At 43.5% G+C, this 15,985-nt stretch overlaps 1 protein-coding gene across 1 annotated transcript in view; it reads right to left on the bottom strand.

Annotated features, from left to right (window-relative positions):
* Positions 1-15,985, bottom strand: part of RELL1 (RELT like 1) — a 60,963-nt gene that overhangs the window by 5,983 nt on the left and 38,995 nt on the right. Inside the window, exons 4-6 of the mRNA XM_068543122.1 lie at positions 14,072-14,129; positions 11,255-11,491; positions 8,064-8,202 (exon numbers count right to left, since the gene is read on the bottom strand). Coding sequence (XP_068399223.1) covers positions 8,067-8,202; positions 11,255-11,491; positions 14,072-14,129 — 431 coding nt within the window. The 3' untranslated portion in view covers positions 8,064-8,066. The remainder of the gene's footprint in view (positions 1-8,063; positions 8,203-11,254; positions 11,492-14,071; positions 14,130-15,985) is intronic.

Genomic DNA, 15,985 nt, shown 5'->3' with positions numbered 1-15,985 from the left:
TAGTAAGCGTCTACCTGAGTGTCAAACAAAACTACAACATCTTATAGGTTATGTTTAACCTGCCTCTCTGAGCCTCAGGAAAATTAAGAAATATCAAAAACCATTAATTTTTCACACTTTTATTTGCTAAGTGTTTAAATAGGTCTCACCTGACATAATATTATAATAATAACATCAAGTATTTGGCTATTTAGCACTTGCTAAGTGCCAAAGAACAACATCCCTATGAGGTAGGGGGTATTATAATTATTAAACCCACTTGACAGATGGAGAAGTCAGAGGCTAAGGAACTTGCCCAAGATTACACAGCTAAAAAGTGTCCGGCTAGGACTTGGGCACAAGGAGTCTGGTTCCATCCAGAACCTATACTGTGGAGCTACTATAGCATCGTACATCCTTGCAGAAAATAGACAACTTACAGAAAACAGGGACTACTATTTCCTTAGCTATGTAATGTTAGTAGATTCAAAGTTTCGAGTTACAAATGAAGAAAAATAAAAATCCTGATTATAACTATTAATTCCCTCTTCTATCTTGTTCTAGGCCAAAATGTCACCAAAGGCATTTCATTTTCTGCCTCCCTCGAGCCCCTTAGGTCTGCCTTTTCGTCCTCCGAAGTCTCCATGAGCCTCCAGTGCTGCAGTTTCTGCGGCAAAAAGGCAGATGTTGCAGCCCTCTTTCCTAAGCCTTGTCAGAGGGCAGGCAGGGCCACCGGGGAGGACAGATAAGCTCCCTGAGGGGTCACCTTCTGGTCAGCACTAGGGAGGCGCCCTGGAGCAGACCCTGCCGAGGTAGATAACTGAGGAGAGGAGATAGCTTTGGTGGCAATTCAAAACAAAACAAAACAAAACAAAACCCTCTGGGCCCTCATGTTATCTAAATTCTGGGAATACTCGCAAATATGTTTCAGTCTCTTCTGTACACAGAACAAGGCTGTGGAAGAATAACTTAGAACATCAGTGTTGATGACAGCAAAATATGTTTTTAGGTCCACCCAAAACTCTCAGATTATGTCTGTAAATGTTTCGGGGCTATTCCCAACAACAAAGAGGACATACACCGTTTTAAACGTGTCCAGCATTTTCACTCCTCATGGCTCAATCAATGTGGGAGCATAAAAAATAGTCCACAGACCTTATCAGTCATCAACTTCAATAAAAAGCAAGGTGCAGACAAGTATCTAAGCTCTCATTCGTGGAAGGGCAAAGGAGGGGGCTGTAGACACGTATATATGTTGTTTAAGTAGGTATACGCATAGAATAATCCTGAAAGGATATAGAGGACACGGACAACCGTGGTCCCCTGTTGGGAAGGGGACTGCGAGATGACATGTGTGTGGTGGGTAGAAGGGGCGTAGACAGGGTGAAGACATTTTTTTTTCATCCTGCAGCCTTTTATGGTGCTTAAATATTGTATTGTGTTCATGCCTTATTTTTCAATTTTAAAAATGATTCAATTTCAAACACTTGCAATATCCAGGACCTCAGAGACATTGAAGGGACTGAACTATAGGAAGCCCAAGTCCAGGCTCTGGAATAAACCATCCGCATGACCTTGTACAGCGTAATGTCCTAGGGCCTCCTTACTCTAAAACTAGGGGACCAAGGGGGCATGGGGAGAAAAATCACTACAAAAACTAGAACAGAAGCTCCATGAAAGCATGGCCCTTGTCTGTCCCTTTTCCACACTGCTGCACCCCTAAGGCCTGGCACAAAGTAGGGGCTCAACAAATACTTTTAAAAGATGTTAATTGTACTTGAGTTGACCTGAACTAGCCATCACAGCTCCTCTGAGATCTCGAAGTCTATGATCTTAGTCGACTTGTTAGAAAACAGAATAGCTCACAAACCTGGACCGATCCAGGCACAGCCAAAAGACATCAGATGGTCCCCATAGGAGACCAAGCCTGGGGAAGGTTGATAATGTTGAAATGATCACTGCTGTGACTTACCGGGCTAAACTGAATGCAGATTTTTTTCTTTGTTGAAGCAAAGCTCCCTTGAACTTCAAAGCCACTGAGCGTATCGGCCCCAAAGTATGGATTTCTTCCCACCCAAGCCCTCTCCCTCCCCAGCCCAGGGATCTGGGAAAAATTCATCCTTCTGAGCCTGGCTCTTCCACTGTAAAGTGGAGAGATGAGATGATCACCCATGATCCATCAGGTTGCATTTAAATTTCTGTCCCCCACTCAGCTCTTCTCCTCATCTGCCTAGTTCTACTGCCTATGCTTTGCACAGACAGTGAATGGTCAAGGACAGACATTATCTTCCCTCCACTTCCATATTTAAGATGGGCTCAATGGGACTGGTCTTCCATGTAAGAACAACACAAGTATCAAAGTACTGCTATTACTCTTTAGAAATGTATTCAGCCATTTCTAAATCAAGCCAGGTGGTCCTATCCATACCTATCTGAGGTGCAACTTCTGTTTATAAAGGCCAATGAATCACATTAAGGGGCTTCCATCAAATCTGTGATCCTCCTGCTTTAAAAAAAAAAATAATGTGTTTTGCCCTGAAAAAAATATAAGCTATGGAGAAAAAAATTAACTCGTGATACCTAAAGTTTCTCACCATCCTCTCCTTCCCTGGAGAGTTAACAAAAGAATGAGCCATGCAGAGGACTGCAAATAAAGCAACACATCATCAGGGGAGGCCACCACCGGACCATCACTGCACTGCCTGTCACCAGAGTTCAAAAGCAAAAAGGAGAAAAGCTTGCCTTTCCTCACTGTTAGAGGAGGAAATGAAAAGGCCCCGAAGATCTGGAGAGCTGACCTTGTGCCAGCTGTGGTCCTGAGGAGGGAGGGAGCGTGCTCATGAGTCTTGGCAAAAAGGAGACTTTCATCCCAGAGCAAAGCCCCAGCCCAGCAGTAGCACGGTGAGGTGAAGAAAATTCAGTCCACACTACCTCTTAATAGAACCCTTCCTCTGATCTGTATAATAAAAAGAACTTAAGTTGCAACACTTTTCAATTGCCTTGTTACTAATTCTGATTCCACCTCCAGTAAGAGGGGCATGTTATTTCTAAAGCCCTCTTAACACACAAGAAAATGGCCCAAATTCCTAAGGGACTTGCCAAATATCTATTTCTGAGATGTCATCAGACTCCAAAGCTCTAATGTTCTTAAGAAGTAAAAAGGGAGTTACAGTATCTAAAAGTGATGCTTGAGGAATGGGCTAATAACTAACTAGGACCCCTGAGAATGGGATGGAAATTATTGATAATAGTGAATAGTGAGTTAGTGAATACTAACTCTGTGCCAAAGCCTGATTTAAGAACTGTACACATATATCATGTCATTTACATCCACCACCGCACCCTACACCACTTTAAAGATGAAGAACCTGAGGCTTGGAGAGGTTAAGTAACTTGCTGAAAACAACCGGTAGTTAGTGGCACAGTTAAAATGAAACCTAAGCAGTTTAAAACTCAGCTCTTAATCACTAAACTAAATGACTGAAAAAAGAATTAATAGAATAGCTTCAATAATAAAACGATTTAAAACAGAGCTATCTAATATGATGAATTTCTGTTTTGATAAAAAAATATTTTCTGTAAACTTACCAAATCAACGTTTTCAATAAGATACTACCATAAACTGGAAAAGGGGGTAGATACTTCAGAAACATGTGCGAGAGAATGCTTACGACGGCATCATTTTGAAAAAGCAAAAGCCCAATGATAATGAAGACAAGGCAGTGGCATTTGGAGGCTGAAAGCAATTTGATTTATTTAACTTTGAAGAACAAAAGCTTATTCTTCTAAGAAGAAATCAAAACACATTTTCTGTGGAAAAAAGAAACCATTTTAACTGCATTGCCAAAATAAATCAGGCAGAGTGCAAGTCAGATCTGGCTACAAAAAAGAACTCGGGCAAAGGAAACAGGGGGGAAATAATAAAGGGGGGAAGAAATGCCAAACAGCAGATTTTGTTTTTTAAAAAGAGAAGGAGAAAGAGAGAGAAATCCTAAGTCTAGTTGGTGGTATCAGCCACTGAATTTTTTTTTTAAAGAAGGAAACCTAACCAATGAGTAGATATGCATTTGCATTTGAATATTTGAATCAGTTCTACATTAAAACAAGGCATTCCAGTAAAACAGCTTGGCCAAAAATCCAAATTTAAACAAAAATATTTTTCAGGAAAAAAAACACAACTCTAAAAACTGTATTAGACAGTACAAAAGGTACGTAACACTCCTGTCTTATTGTATTAGTTACATCCCAGTGCAGATCTTCCGATTCATCTCAGAACCAGAGATCTTCTGGGCCTAGAAGGAAAAACTTCAGGATCTCTCTTGTTGGAAAATCAAGTCATATTAAATCGCCCAAACATACTCTTTTGGAGGATGAGAAATATTAAGGAACCAAGCAAGAAAATTTTTCATAAGTACATACATATTTTTGAGTGTCAATGAATAGTCCCTTCCCTCCTTTCTCAGAGTCCATTCTCTGTGGGGCTCATCAGACATCGTCACTCAGCAGGTCCCAACCTCAGCAGGCTCTAACCACAGGACCTGTTTTTCCTCGGACCCGGCTGAGTGGTGAAGTTTGGGACTCCAGGAGCCAGACTGCCTGGGTTGGACTCTAAACTCTACCACATTCTTGCTGGTAACTCTAAACAAGTTGCTTCAACTCTCTCTGCTTAAATTGGCACCTACTTATTGCTGTTGTGAGGATTAAATCAGTTAATACATGGAATATGCCTTCTAAGGCATGCCCGGTACCATAGTAGATACTCAATACGCAGCACGTATTATAATTAAATTAGTCCATCGGCATTCGTGACATTATTCTCTCTACTTTTGGGTCTGTTTGAAATTTTCCATAATAAAAATTATTTTTTTTAATTCCAAAATTAATTACAAGTATGTTGAAGGCTCGGAAAACACATCCCCTTTCTAAGGTCACTCGTGCTCATTGCACCTTTGGACGGTACAGCACCACTGAGAGCCAATGACATGCCAGATGCTCTCCTGGCACTCACCTTCAATCGATGAATTTAATATCCTATTTCACGTTCAAGGAAACCCGGAGTAAGGGCAGTTAAGGACAATTTCCAAGCGGCGAAGCTAGGATGAGAGCCCAGGTCTTCTAATCAAATCCAACGCTCTTTCACAGAATCATGGTAAGAAGATTGTGTGCTTTGCAGAGAGGATCAAATTGTAAACCAGTCAGATGTGGTCAGGATTTTCAGATGACTGGATCAAATCCAGATACGGACAGAATTTGGACCAAGAAAACTAGCTGAGCAATCCTAATTCTATTTTTTTTTTTTAAATAAATAAGCTTTTTTGTGTGTGTACATGGCACTACAGTTACTCTTTTATTTATTTATTATTTATTTATGGCTGTGTTGGGTCTTCATTTCTGTGCGAGGGCTTTCTCTAGTTGTGGCAAGCGGGGGCCACTCTTCATCGCGGTGCGCGGGCCTCTCACTATCGCGGCCTCTTGTTGCGGAGCACAGGCTCCAGACGCGCAGGCTCAGCAATTGTAGCTCACTGGCCTAGTTGCTCCGTGGCATGTGGGATCTTCCCAGACCAGGGCTCGAACCTGTGACCCCTGCATTGGCAGGCAGATTCTCAACCACTGCGCCACCAGGGAAGCCCCCCAATCCTAATTCTTTTAATCTTCCCAGATCTTGAGTGCCTCCCTCCGGGCAGTAGTGGCCAAAACCTGCCACGGCACTTTAGCAAGGCTGGAATCTGGCTGAGCCTAACCCGGGATCACCTTGCGCTTCCTGCCCGAGGGCAAGCAGTGTCTACTTACCCACGGGCTGCTCCGTCTCTCAACACACTGCCAGGTTGATGACTCATATGCAGAACTGTCATTACAACTCGTGCGTTCTCTTTCTTTGCAGCTAAACTGGCTGGGCCTTCCTCACCTTAGACTTGAATAGCCACATACTTCTCGTCCCAGAAGGCAAGTCCTCGTGACTTCAATCAGAATGTTTCTCTAATTTACCAAAGTCACTCAGGATTCCAATTCTAACATCTAAGGTACCATCTACTCTGTTGGTAACACTTTCTGCAATGATGGAAATTTGCTGTATCTGCACTGTCCCGTGCAGATACAGTATCTGGCAGACCCTAGTCATCTATGGCTACTGAACACTTGAAATGTGACTAGTGCAACTGCAGAATGAAACTTTTAATTTTAATTAATTTAGATTTAAGTAGCCACAGGTGACTAGTGGCTACCATCTTAGACCACCAGGTTCCAGATCATTGGTGGAAATGTTCCTCATTCATGGATCTAGGGCTGCCCCTTCATGAGCACCCCAGGATGGCAGAAGAGTGCAGCTGGTCTTACAGTCACAGACCTCAGTTCAAATCAGCTCCCCTTTCCAGTTATGTGATCCATAACATGTAACTTACCCTTTCCGTGCACTGGTTTCCTCATCTATAAAGCTGGGCTAATAGTATCCATCCCACTGGGAGATGTTTATAATGGTGACATGTGAGATACATCTCAGTACAACACCCAGAAGACTGGAATACTGAATTGACATTAGCTGCTTTTATGATCTTCATCCTCCTCTTCCTTTTCCTAAATTCCTCTTGGTTCCCTTCCCAAGGCACCAGTAGCTGGCTGAGAAGCCAAAGACAGACTTTTCTGCTCCGTGTCTCTTCTTTAAAGAAAGCCTCTGTTGGGCTCCTCAACTCAGGGGAAGGGGCCAGATCTTCCCAAGGGCGAAATGGCAAGAACCAGTGCTGGAAAGCTATCAGAGCCCCTACGTCTTACAGAATTCAGGAGCACAGCTCTTCCAGATGACTTCTGGATCATCCTCAACCCCTCTGAGCCCGGGCAGGTTATCAGAAGCTTCACTCAAAAGCCCCTTCTCCGCCAAACTGGCCACTTAAAATAATCAGTAGCGCTGACCGGGCATTTCCTATCCGCCAGGCCCTGGGCTTCCCATGTTATTTCCCTGATATCTCATTGCCATCCTTCAAGGCAGGCAGCATCATTTTTATTTCCCAGTGAGGAAAGTGAGGCATAAAAAAGCCCAAGCACCTTGTCCAGGTCCCAGGGCTAGTGAGTGGGAAACGGGGACCTGAACCAGGCAGCCTGACTCCAAGGCTCAGGTTCGACCTTGCTGTTTCCCTGTACCTTCTAGGACCTGGCTAGTCCCCTCCCCCTTACCCCGCCTCCCCCTCCCTTTGGAAGTGGAACCTCTTCTGCCTTAACATTCAGGCTCTGACAGTTCCATTGGAGACTTTGGAGCTGGTCACTCCCGAGTCCTCACACGCAGCCTTTTACATATAATAAGTAACATGAAAGGGATGAATGGGACTCAGGCCAGAACAGAAAGCAAAGAAGATGAAGGCTAAGCCAATATCAAATTATCACAGGCTTTTTTTTTTTTTTAAGTAATATCTCCCAAAGTTAAAACTGCCAAACCAAGAAGCATTCACGTTTGCTTTTAAATTGCTTCAAAATATTTGGTGGAAAGAGTAATACTTCTACTGGGGGTATTTTAGAACTGTGACACATCAAAGAAAACTGGTTTCCAACTCAAAGGAAAAAAGCATTGCTTTGCTTGCTCAAGCCTTTTCCAAATCACAGTTTACCTAGAAATGATGACAAGATTATATTTCATTTGGCCTGCGTGGTTGTTTAAAGGATTTTAAACAAGCCACCAACATTTAAAAACCTGTTGATTTCACCTGTAAAAAAGTCTAGATTTCCACCTTTTTTTGCCTAAGATCTAGCCACACTAAGTGCGTCCTGCCTTGTGGTAATGCAAACCCTAACAGATGGGTTATGTGATTTCTAGTTTGCTCCAGTCCCCACCACTCCACATTGCCTCCTAAGTAATCCTCCCCACTCATTATCATGCAGGCCAGGTCCCTGGAGGCACCTGTGTTGATGGGCTCTTCACAAAAAGCTCTGGGCAGACAAGTGATGGTGTTCCGTCCCCTACAGCCTTACCAGCTCCAGGAAAGCACTTCTCATTTCCCTGCCAAGTCACTCCCGTATTACCACAGACCCCAGGGAGGCTCTGGACACCTTCTCCCTGCCATGTACCACCCACCCCCAATGTCGCCGCAACTTCAACTTACCTGCTACTCTGTGCCACTTCGCTCTCTCTTCACGGGTGTCATAGGCACCTCCCCGTTGACGCTGTCGGTCCCACTAACTGACATTAAACTTCTCCGCTCCTTCTGATTTGACTTGTGTTCCACTTTCGTAACTCTAAACCTGAGCGGGGGAAACAGGAGATGTGACGGGTTTTGCTTTTCCACTGAACGAGAATCGTGAATGAACTAAAAATCACCCACCTGGAGGATCCCAAACAAACTCAGCCAAAAGTCAGGATGGCAATGAAAATCACCATATTCACATATACACACGACTATATGTAAAATAGATAACCAAGAAGAACCTACTATATAGCACAGGGAACTGTACTCAATATTTTGTAACAACCTATAAGGGAAAAGAATCTGAAAAAGAATATATATATATTAATATATACATATTATATAAATATATATATAGCTGAATCACTGTGCTGTACACCTGAAATTAACATGACATTGTAAATCAACGATACTTCAATAAAAAAATTTTTAAAAAAGAAAAGAAAATCACCATATTCAACAGGAGGAACCGTCCTACACAGCAAGGTCCCTGTCCCCTGCCAAACCTCCCAGCTGATGTTCACTCAACACATCACAGACTCTGCGGCACAGTTTACAGAGCATGGGAAATGCACTAAGAAACACGGGTACTCAAATATGAAACAGCCTCAGAGCTGTGGTTTCTAACAAGGACCTGGGCTTAAACAACAGAAGGCTGGATAAAAGCCCGACTAGTTTGCAAATCTGATGTTCACTAGGGAACTGTCTTCTCGAATTTCACCCAGCAGAGGGTCTATTTCTATAAACAGGGCCCCAAACACACATTTATCAGCATCAGTCGGTGGCAGAGTTTTTGTGTCTGCTTGGGTTTTGTCTGGGTTTTTTTGTTTTTGTTTTTGAAGCAAATTTGGGTTTTCATTAAGGGTTAAGGAATTTAAGAAAGAGATTTTCCTTAAGAATTAAGACAGAAAGTTAAAGAAATGTACTCAGTTGGACTGCTTTTCTCGTCCATCACCATCAAAACCCTAAAATCTTTCACAGTAGTTTCTCTCTAGTCTTGGTCTTCATTTCCCTCAAAACCATCTAAAATAAATTCTCCTTCTTTGTCCAAAATGAGGTCACCCACCAGAAGGAGGAAGGAGACTCTGAAGGAGTGAACGGAGGATCAGGAAAAAGTTGTCACCACAAACCTATTCGGTCAAACTTTAAGACTCTTTAAGCAACACTTGCTGAAAAGCAGCCTGTAATCACTCAGCAGTCATAGTATTTATTCTATCTCCAAGACGGAGAGTTGGATTGGGGGCATTTAAAAAAGCTATGTTGAATCTGAGTTGAAAGTTTCAGCAGATTTTTTTTAAAGCAAACAAAATACACTTTGTCCAAACAAGTTACAGGTTCTCACCGCATTCCACATTCATAAGTTCCCATGACCCTGCTCTGAATAAAACAGTGTGGTCATGAGTTGCACTGTTTTGTTGTGAGTGGCAAAGAGCCAAGGAGTCTTCTCCTTGTTGCTTGTGCAACACATGATGAAACTCAATGGAATTCAAATAACAGTAATAATAATAGCCAACAATTCTTGAGTATATAATAAGCACCAAAAACTGGTCTAAGACCTTTACCGGAGTCACCTTATTTAGTCTTCACAGCAACCCGATAAGGTGAGTGCCACTGTCATCCCCATTTTATAAAGGGGAAAACTGAGGCACAGAGAGAAGTAACAGTTTGTAAGTAGTGGTGTCAGGAGTCAAATGAGGGTGATTCAGTGAGTCCAGGCTACTCTTCCCAGAGTTTGTCAGTAAGGAGAGAAGGATCATGTAGGCAACACTGTCAGCTTTTGCTCAGGGCTTCCCCAGTCTTGGTGCCAGCAGGCATGCTCTCTACTGCCTTTGCACATGCAGCATTAGCCTTGCACTTCCTGCAGGAGGCTCAAAATCAACCAAAAATGCTCTACATACAGTATCGTCAAATTGTTCATCACTTGAACTGCAAGATCTCCACATCACATATGGGTCACAGGTAAATGGAACTTTAGGACTGGGAAAGGAGGAGGTGAACTAAAAGCAAGCAGTCCCAGGCGTCCACGTGGATCTTACACGGCAGAGGCTGGAGAGCAGTGGACCAGGCTGCATCTCTTCCCTTCTTCCTGGCCTACATTTCCTACCTCTCTGGCCATTAGGTGTGGCCGAGTGATAGAGTTCCAGCCAGAGGAACGTGAGCAAGAGTGAAATGTGCCACTTCAGGCCCATCTCCTGAAAAACCTCTTGTGAACAATCCTCTGCGTACTTTCTCCTGCTAGCAAATCCAGCAGAGGCACAAGATGGAAAGGACCCAGGCCTCTGGGTGACTGCTTGAAGAGCCACCACTGATCTTTCGATTTCCACAAGTGAAATACAAACTTCCATTCCTTAACAGTTGAGATTTGGGCTTTATCTATTAGAGCAAGTGTGATGGTTAATTTTATGTGTTGACTTGACCAGGCTAAGGGCTGCCCAGAGAGTTGGTAAAACATTATTTCTGGGTGTGTCTGTGAGGACATTTGCAGAAGAGATTAGCATTTGAATTGGTAGATTGAGTAAAGATCACCCTCACCAATGAGAAGAGGCATCATGCAGTCCCTTGAGGGCCTGAACAGAACAAAAAGGCAAAGGAAGACTGAATTTGCTCTTTTTACTTGAGCTGACACATCCCTCTTCTTTTGCCATAAGACATGAGCATTCCTGGTTTCTAGGCCTCTGGACTGGGACCAGGACTAATACCATCGGCTCCCCTGGTTCTCAGGCCTTTGGACGTGGACTGAATCACCACCGGCTTTCCTGTCTTCTTGGCCTCCATAATCATGTGAGCTAATTCCCATAATAAATCTCCTCTTACATGTGTGTCTGTGTGTATATGTATCTTATTGAGTCTGCTTCTCTGTAGAACCCTAATACAGCAAGTAATTAATTTGTTACCTTAATTAATACAAGTCACACCCGATCTTGCAATAGCCACCTCTTAGAATTCTTCTGCTGTTGGAAAAATGCAGGACTCAGACCAGAAAACATCAAAGAAGCCCAGACATAGGACCTGAGCCAGGCTCAGGAGAACACACTGTACATTTAACGGTGTACAAATCCACACAGCACAGCAATCATGTTACACAAACCCAAAGCACCCCCAGGACTCACCTGCCCACAGAGAGGACAGTAACTTCTCCTTGGCGCCTTGAGCGGCCCTCTTTGGCCTTGTTGGTGGGTTTTATGAAGTGCCACCGCTTGTGCCTACATCGATGACACACGTCCCGCTCGACAGCACCACCCACTGTGTGCAGGTGGTGGCCGCAGATGTGCTTCCCTGGGGTGCCACCTGGCGACAAGGGCCCGGGGCTCACAGGCGGGCTCCCAGGAGTGCTAGGGGACCCTGGGCTAAGGTGGGGAAAAAAAAAAAAAAAAGGAAAAGGTCGAACTGGTTATTAAAAGAAATACCAGCTAAGGCATTCTCTCCCCCTGCAATATAAGAAGCAGGTTTCAATCAAAAGAAAAAAAATGCCTCTTCCAATTATACAAATGGGCTTTGTGAACTGATCTCAGGCAGCAGGTACTCAGCTCTTATGACTATACAATGACAGTTCGTTTTAAACAGTAACAATGTGATTTATCACTTCTAGCACGGAATTAACTGCCGGAAATAAACCACTGCTTCTAATGATGATGCACTGTGTGTCTTTCAAGTATTAGGTCTCTTTCCAAATGGCTGATCTCCCTTTTCATGCAATCTAATTTCAAGTAAACTAATTTCTCACACATACCCAAGTTCCTCCTAGACCTCCAAGCAAAGAGATGCCCGGAATATATGTGCCCTGGAGGAGAGAAAAACTTAAATTCCAATCAAGTTGGAATGACTTAAGATAGAATATTTGATCCGATCTGACTATTGTGTCAAAGGAAGAAAGCTTTTAGGTCAAGACATCAAAAGTGATGCTCAAGACAGATGTTGATCATAGTAATAATAAAAATAGCTAACACTTAGCAGTCTACGCACTTGATATATATTAATTCCATTGATCTTTACAAAACCTTGAGGTAGGTATTATTAGTTTCCTCATTTTAAAAATAAGGACACTGAGCCTCAGAGCAGTTAAGTAACTTACCCAAGGTCACACAGCTAGTAAGTGACAGCTGAGACCCAAATCTAGAAAGACTAAATCTGGAAACCATGATCTTAACCATCATGCTACAGTGCTTCAGAAACAGGGGAGATCACTCTGATAACCTGGAAAAAACCCAGCCCTACTATCCAAAATATAAAAAGCAGAAGTATATAGGTCAGATGCTGGCTGCTTTCAAAAGGCACGTGTCAAGGCTCTGGTCCGCTAGGAAAGGAGGAAATAAGACAGGACAGGGCCAGCCCAACCAGGAATCAGCCCTCTGACCTGGTGTAGGTGGGGTGGGCAGGGCAGCACATAACAGCAGAGCCTGACTCCTGAGACTGGCTGAGAGCCCCAAAGGCATATAGAAGTCTCATGACAGCATAAGCCAGCCTTTATGCTGCTGATAACCAGCCCACTCGCCCACTTCAAAAGTAGACAAAAAAGTGCCTGATTGAAGAGATAGTCTCAAACACCACAGAGAGCCAAAAGTTTCCTGGTGTTCGTTAGGAATGCTCTTTAGCTTGTTAAAATAAAAACACACAACCGCAGCTTTCTGAGGTAAAACAATGTTCACACCACATATCAGGAGGTTGAATTTGAAAGTTTAACAACATTCATTCAACAAACGTTTATCTAGTACACGCTGTGCACAAAACCCAATGACAGGGACCACAGGCTGCCCTACGATGACTGAGGCAAAGATCCGATGAGGTGACATGGTCCCAACACAAGGAGTCTGTGGCCAGGGCTGGAGTGTGGCGGAAACCACAGCTCGTATGTCTGTATAGACTACACCACCAGAGCTCCTTTCACTGGCCTTCCGGCACTGAGTCACCTCGCTGAAATGCAGACCTAACGTGGCCAGTTTGACAAACATGTATGAAATAGCTAAGATGCGCTGGGTGTACCACCCACAGAGTAAGCAGGAAAAGGTCCAGACTCCTTGCCATGTCACTCAAACCCCACTTGCCTTCCTGGCCCTTCTTGCTTCTGTCCATAGCATGTACTCGGGCCACGCCGGACCTAACCTTACCGGAGGCATCCCACACTTTCACTCTCCCGGGCCTTTTGTCCTGGACTTTCTCTGCCTACAAGCAGCCCCTGCTTCTTGTCTCCACTCCCCACTAGACTTCGTCCTCCAAGGCAAGGATCTGTGAAGGCCCGGCTCCAGCATCATGCCCAGCACACAGCAGGCACTCAATAAATGCTCCAAGAAGCATGAAAAATTACATAGAAATACAGTTACCTGTAATTAATTAGGAAGGACTATGATACTCAACCACTGTAACCTAAAACTGGTAATACAAAAACAGAACTTAGCAGGTGCCCCCAAACCAGCCTGGTTTTTCATTTAATCATCATTGTTCGCAGAGGTCTTTCGATGCCCGAGGTATTCGGTATTCCTCATAATATTCCAATTAAGTTGGTACAGTGGTTATCTCCAGTTTATAGATGATGGAACCTGAGCTCAGGGTGGTCGGTTAACTTGCCCGAGAAGAGGGGATCCAGAAGTGGTGGAGGTAAGACTCACCCAGGTCCCCAGTTCCAGGGCTACTCCTTCCTCTCATCCTTGTTCTCTAACGCAGCTGTTCTCAACCAGGGGCGACTTCGCCCCCAGGGTACATTGACAATGTGTGGAGGCGTTCGTTCTGGGATGTCACACAGCAGGAGAAAGGGACAATGGCATCCAGTAAGTGGAGGCCAGGAATGCTGTTAAATGTCCTACAATGCACAGGACAGTTCCTCACAGCAAAGAATTCCCTGGCCCAAATGTCAATAGTGCCAAAGTACAGAAACCTGCTCTAGTGGATAACTGAAAACGAAAGCCCCATAAAATCAGGGGAAAAGCACTCACCTTTCAGGATCACCCAGGTTGTTATCTGCTACCATTGCCTTTAAAACATCAGCATTTGCTAAGGGAAAAAAAAGAGGTCAAGAATTAAAATGGGGGACTTCCCTGGTTGCGCAGTGCTTAAGAATCCGCCTGCCAATGCAGGGGACACGGGTTCGAGCCCTGGTCCGGGAAGATCCCACATGCCGCGGAGCAACTAGGCCCACGCGCCACAACTACTGAGCCTGTGCTCTAGAGCCCGCGAGCCACAACTACTGAAGTCCACGCACCTAGAGCCCGTGCTCTGCAATAAGAGAAGCCACCTCAATGAGAAGCCCGCGCACCACAACAAAGAGTAGCCCCTGCTCACCGCAAGTAGAGAAAGCCCGCTTGCAGCAACGAAGACCCAACACGGCCAAAAACTAATTTAATTAATTAATTAATTAAAAGAATTAAAATGGAATCAATCAGATGAGTGAGCATAGAATTATCATATCAGAAAAACTGTTGGAAAAACACCTAATTGAGTTCCTTCAGTTCACAAATGAGGCCCTGGGGCCCTGGAGAAGGGAGGGTCTTTCCCAAGAAAAACCCAGATGTGGCACCACCTGCCAATACTTTTCACCACGCAGGAATTTAGTGAGAGTGACAGAGAATCTATGCAAAGGAAAGCAGATCTACTACAAAGCTTTGTTTCCTACACGTCATTAGCCATATAACATAGAAGACATTTCTTTCTCCCCTTCTCTAACCAAAAGGAAACTGAATTTAACTCACTTTGCTAAATATGTCATAAAATGTATGTTTCAAGAGACCTGTATTTTAATAACTTATACATGCTCAACGAATTAGCCCTAAATTCTGGATACCCATGTAGTATCAAGTCTATCCCACATAGAATCAGGGATGAGAAAGGGTTAATTTTCTAGGTGGGCCATTTGGACCACACAAGACCTTAACTCTAGCCAGATAGCTTTAAATTTCAAATGTTGGTCACACCCAACAGTTAAATTAGACTTCTAATGTTAACTTTTTCTAAAAAAAATCCAAATTTGTAGGGGGGTGTGCCCAGGCTGTCAACTAAAGCAAATTGAATCTAAGCTTCTTGGGTGCCTACCCCACCGCCATGCACAGACACACATGTTCTTTTGTCTTTTGTAGGGTGACAAGTCTTAAGGATAAAAGACTGAAGTGAATGGTCAAGTTTCTCTTGGGTATTTCCTGGCAAGGCCAAATGTTACAACCGACTCCTGACCCGTTGCCGTTGATTTTTAAAGCAGTGTCCTCAGGACTAACCACAACAAATTCCCCAGAGACAATGAAACAATGAAAAAATCACCATTTATCATGTGAGCTAACACCAACATTTATCATCTCAAATGACATCCGAGAGGAGGAAAATTAACTCTAGTTTCGACACTGCTGCTTTTAAGTGCTAATAGCTAAGGATGTATCCAGTGTTTCAACTTTTTTTCGTTATTGCTCCACCCAGAAGCCTTCTTTTTGACATTTGTTTCCTAATCACCCTCCCATGAAACTATAATACTGCAGATATACATGTTTAGGTACTATATGCATATCTGTGTTTTACATATAAAATAGTAAGGGGGTTTTGCCCCCTACAATCTAATTTTCTCCCCTTCACAACCCTTCCAAATGTATGGGGCTTCTAAAGAAATATTGATGGAGCATACCATCCTTTTCAAAAAGAAATATTTTCTTTGCCTTTCATGACTATCTGTGAAGATGCACAAATGCATTTCCAAACACAAGTTTTGATCTAAATAAGACTCTTATCATTACAAAAGAAGTGCTGAAATGGATCAGCGGTATCTTCTCCCACATGACAAAAAAGGCACATTACCCTCCGTAAGACAAATTTAAGTACAATCTAATCATTTTCCCTTTAACTAATACTAAGAATTCAGAACAATAATT

This window comes from Eschrichtius robustus, chromosome 4, assembly GCF_028021215.1.
Source record: "Eschrichtius robustus isolate mEscRob2 chromosome 4, mEscRob2.pri, whole genome shotgun sequence".
In the NCBI taxonomy this organism is placed as follows: Eukaryota; Metazoa; Chordata; class Mammalia; order Artiodactyla; family Eschrichtiidae; genus Eschrichtius; species Eschrichtius robustus.
Note: the sequence above shows the minus strand (reverse complement) of the source record. Positions and strands in the feature narration are given on the sequence as shown.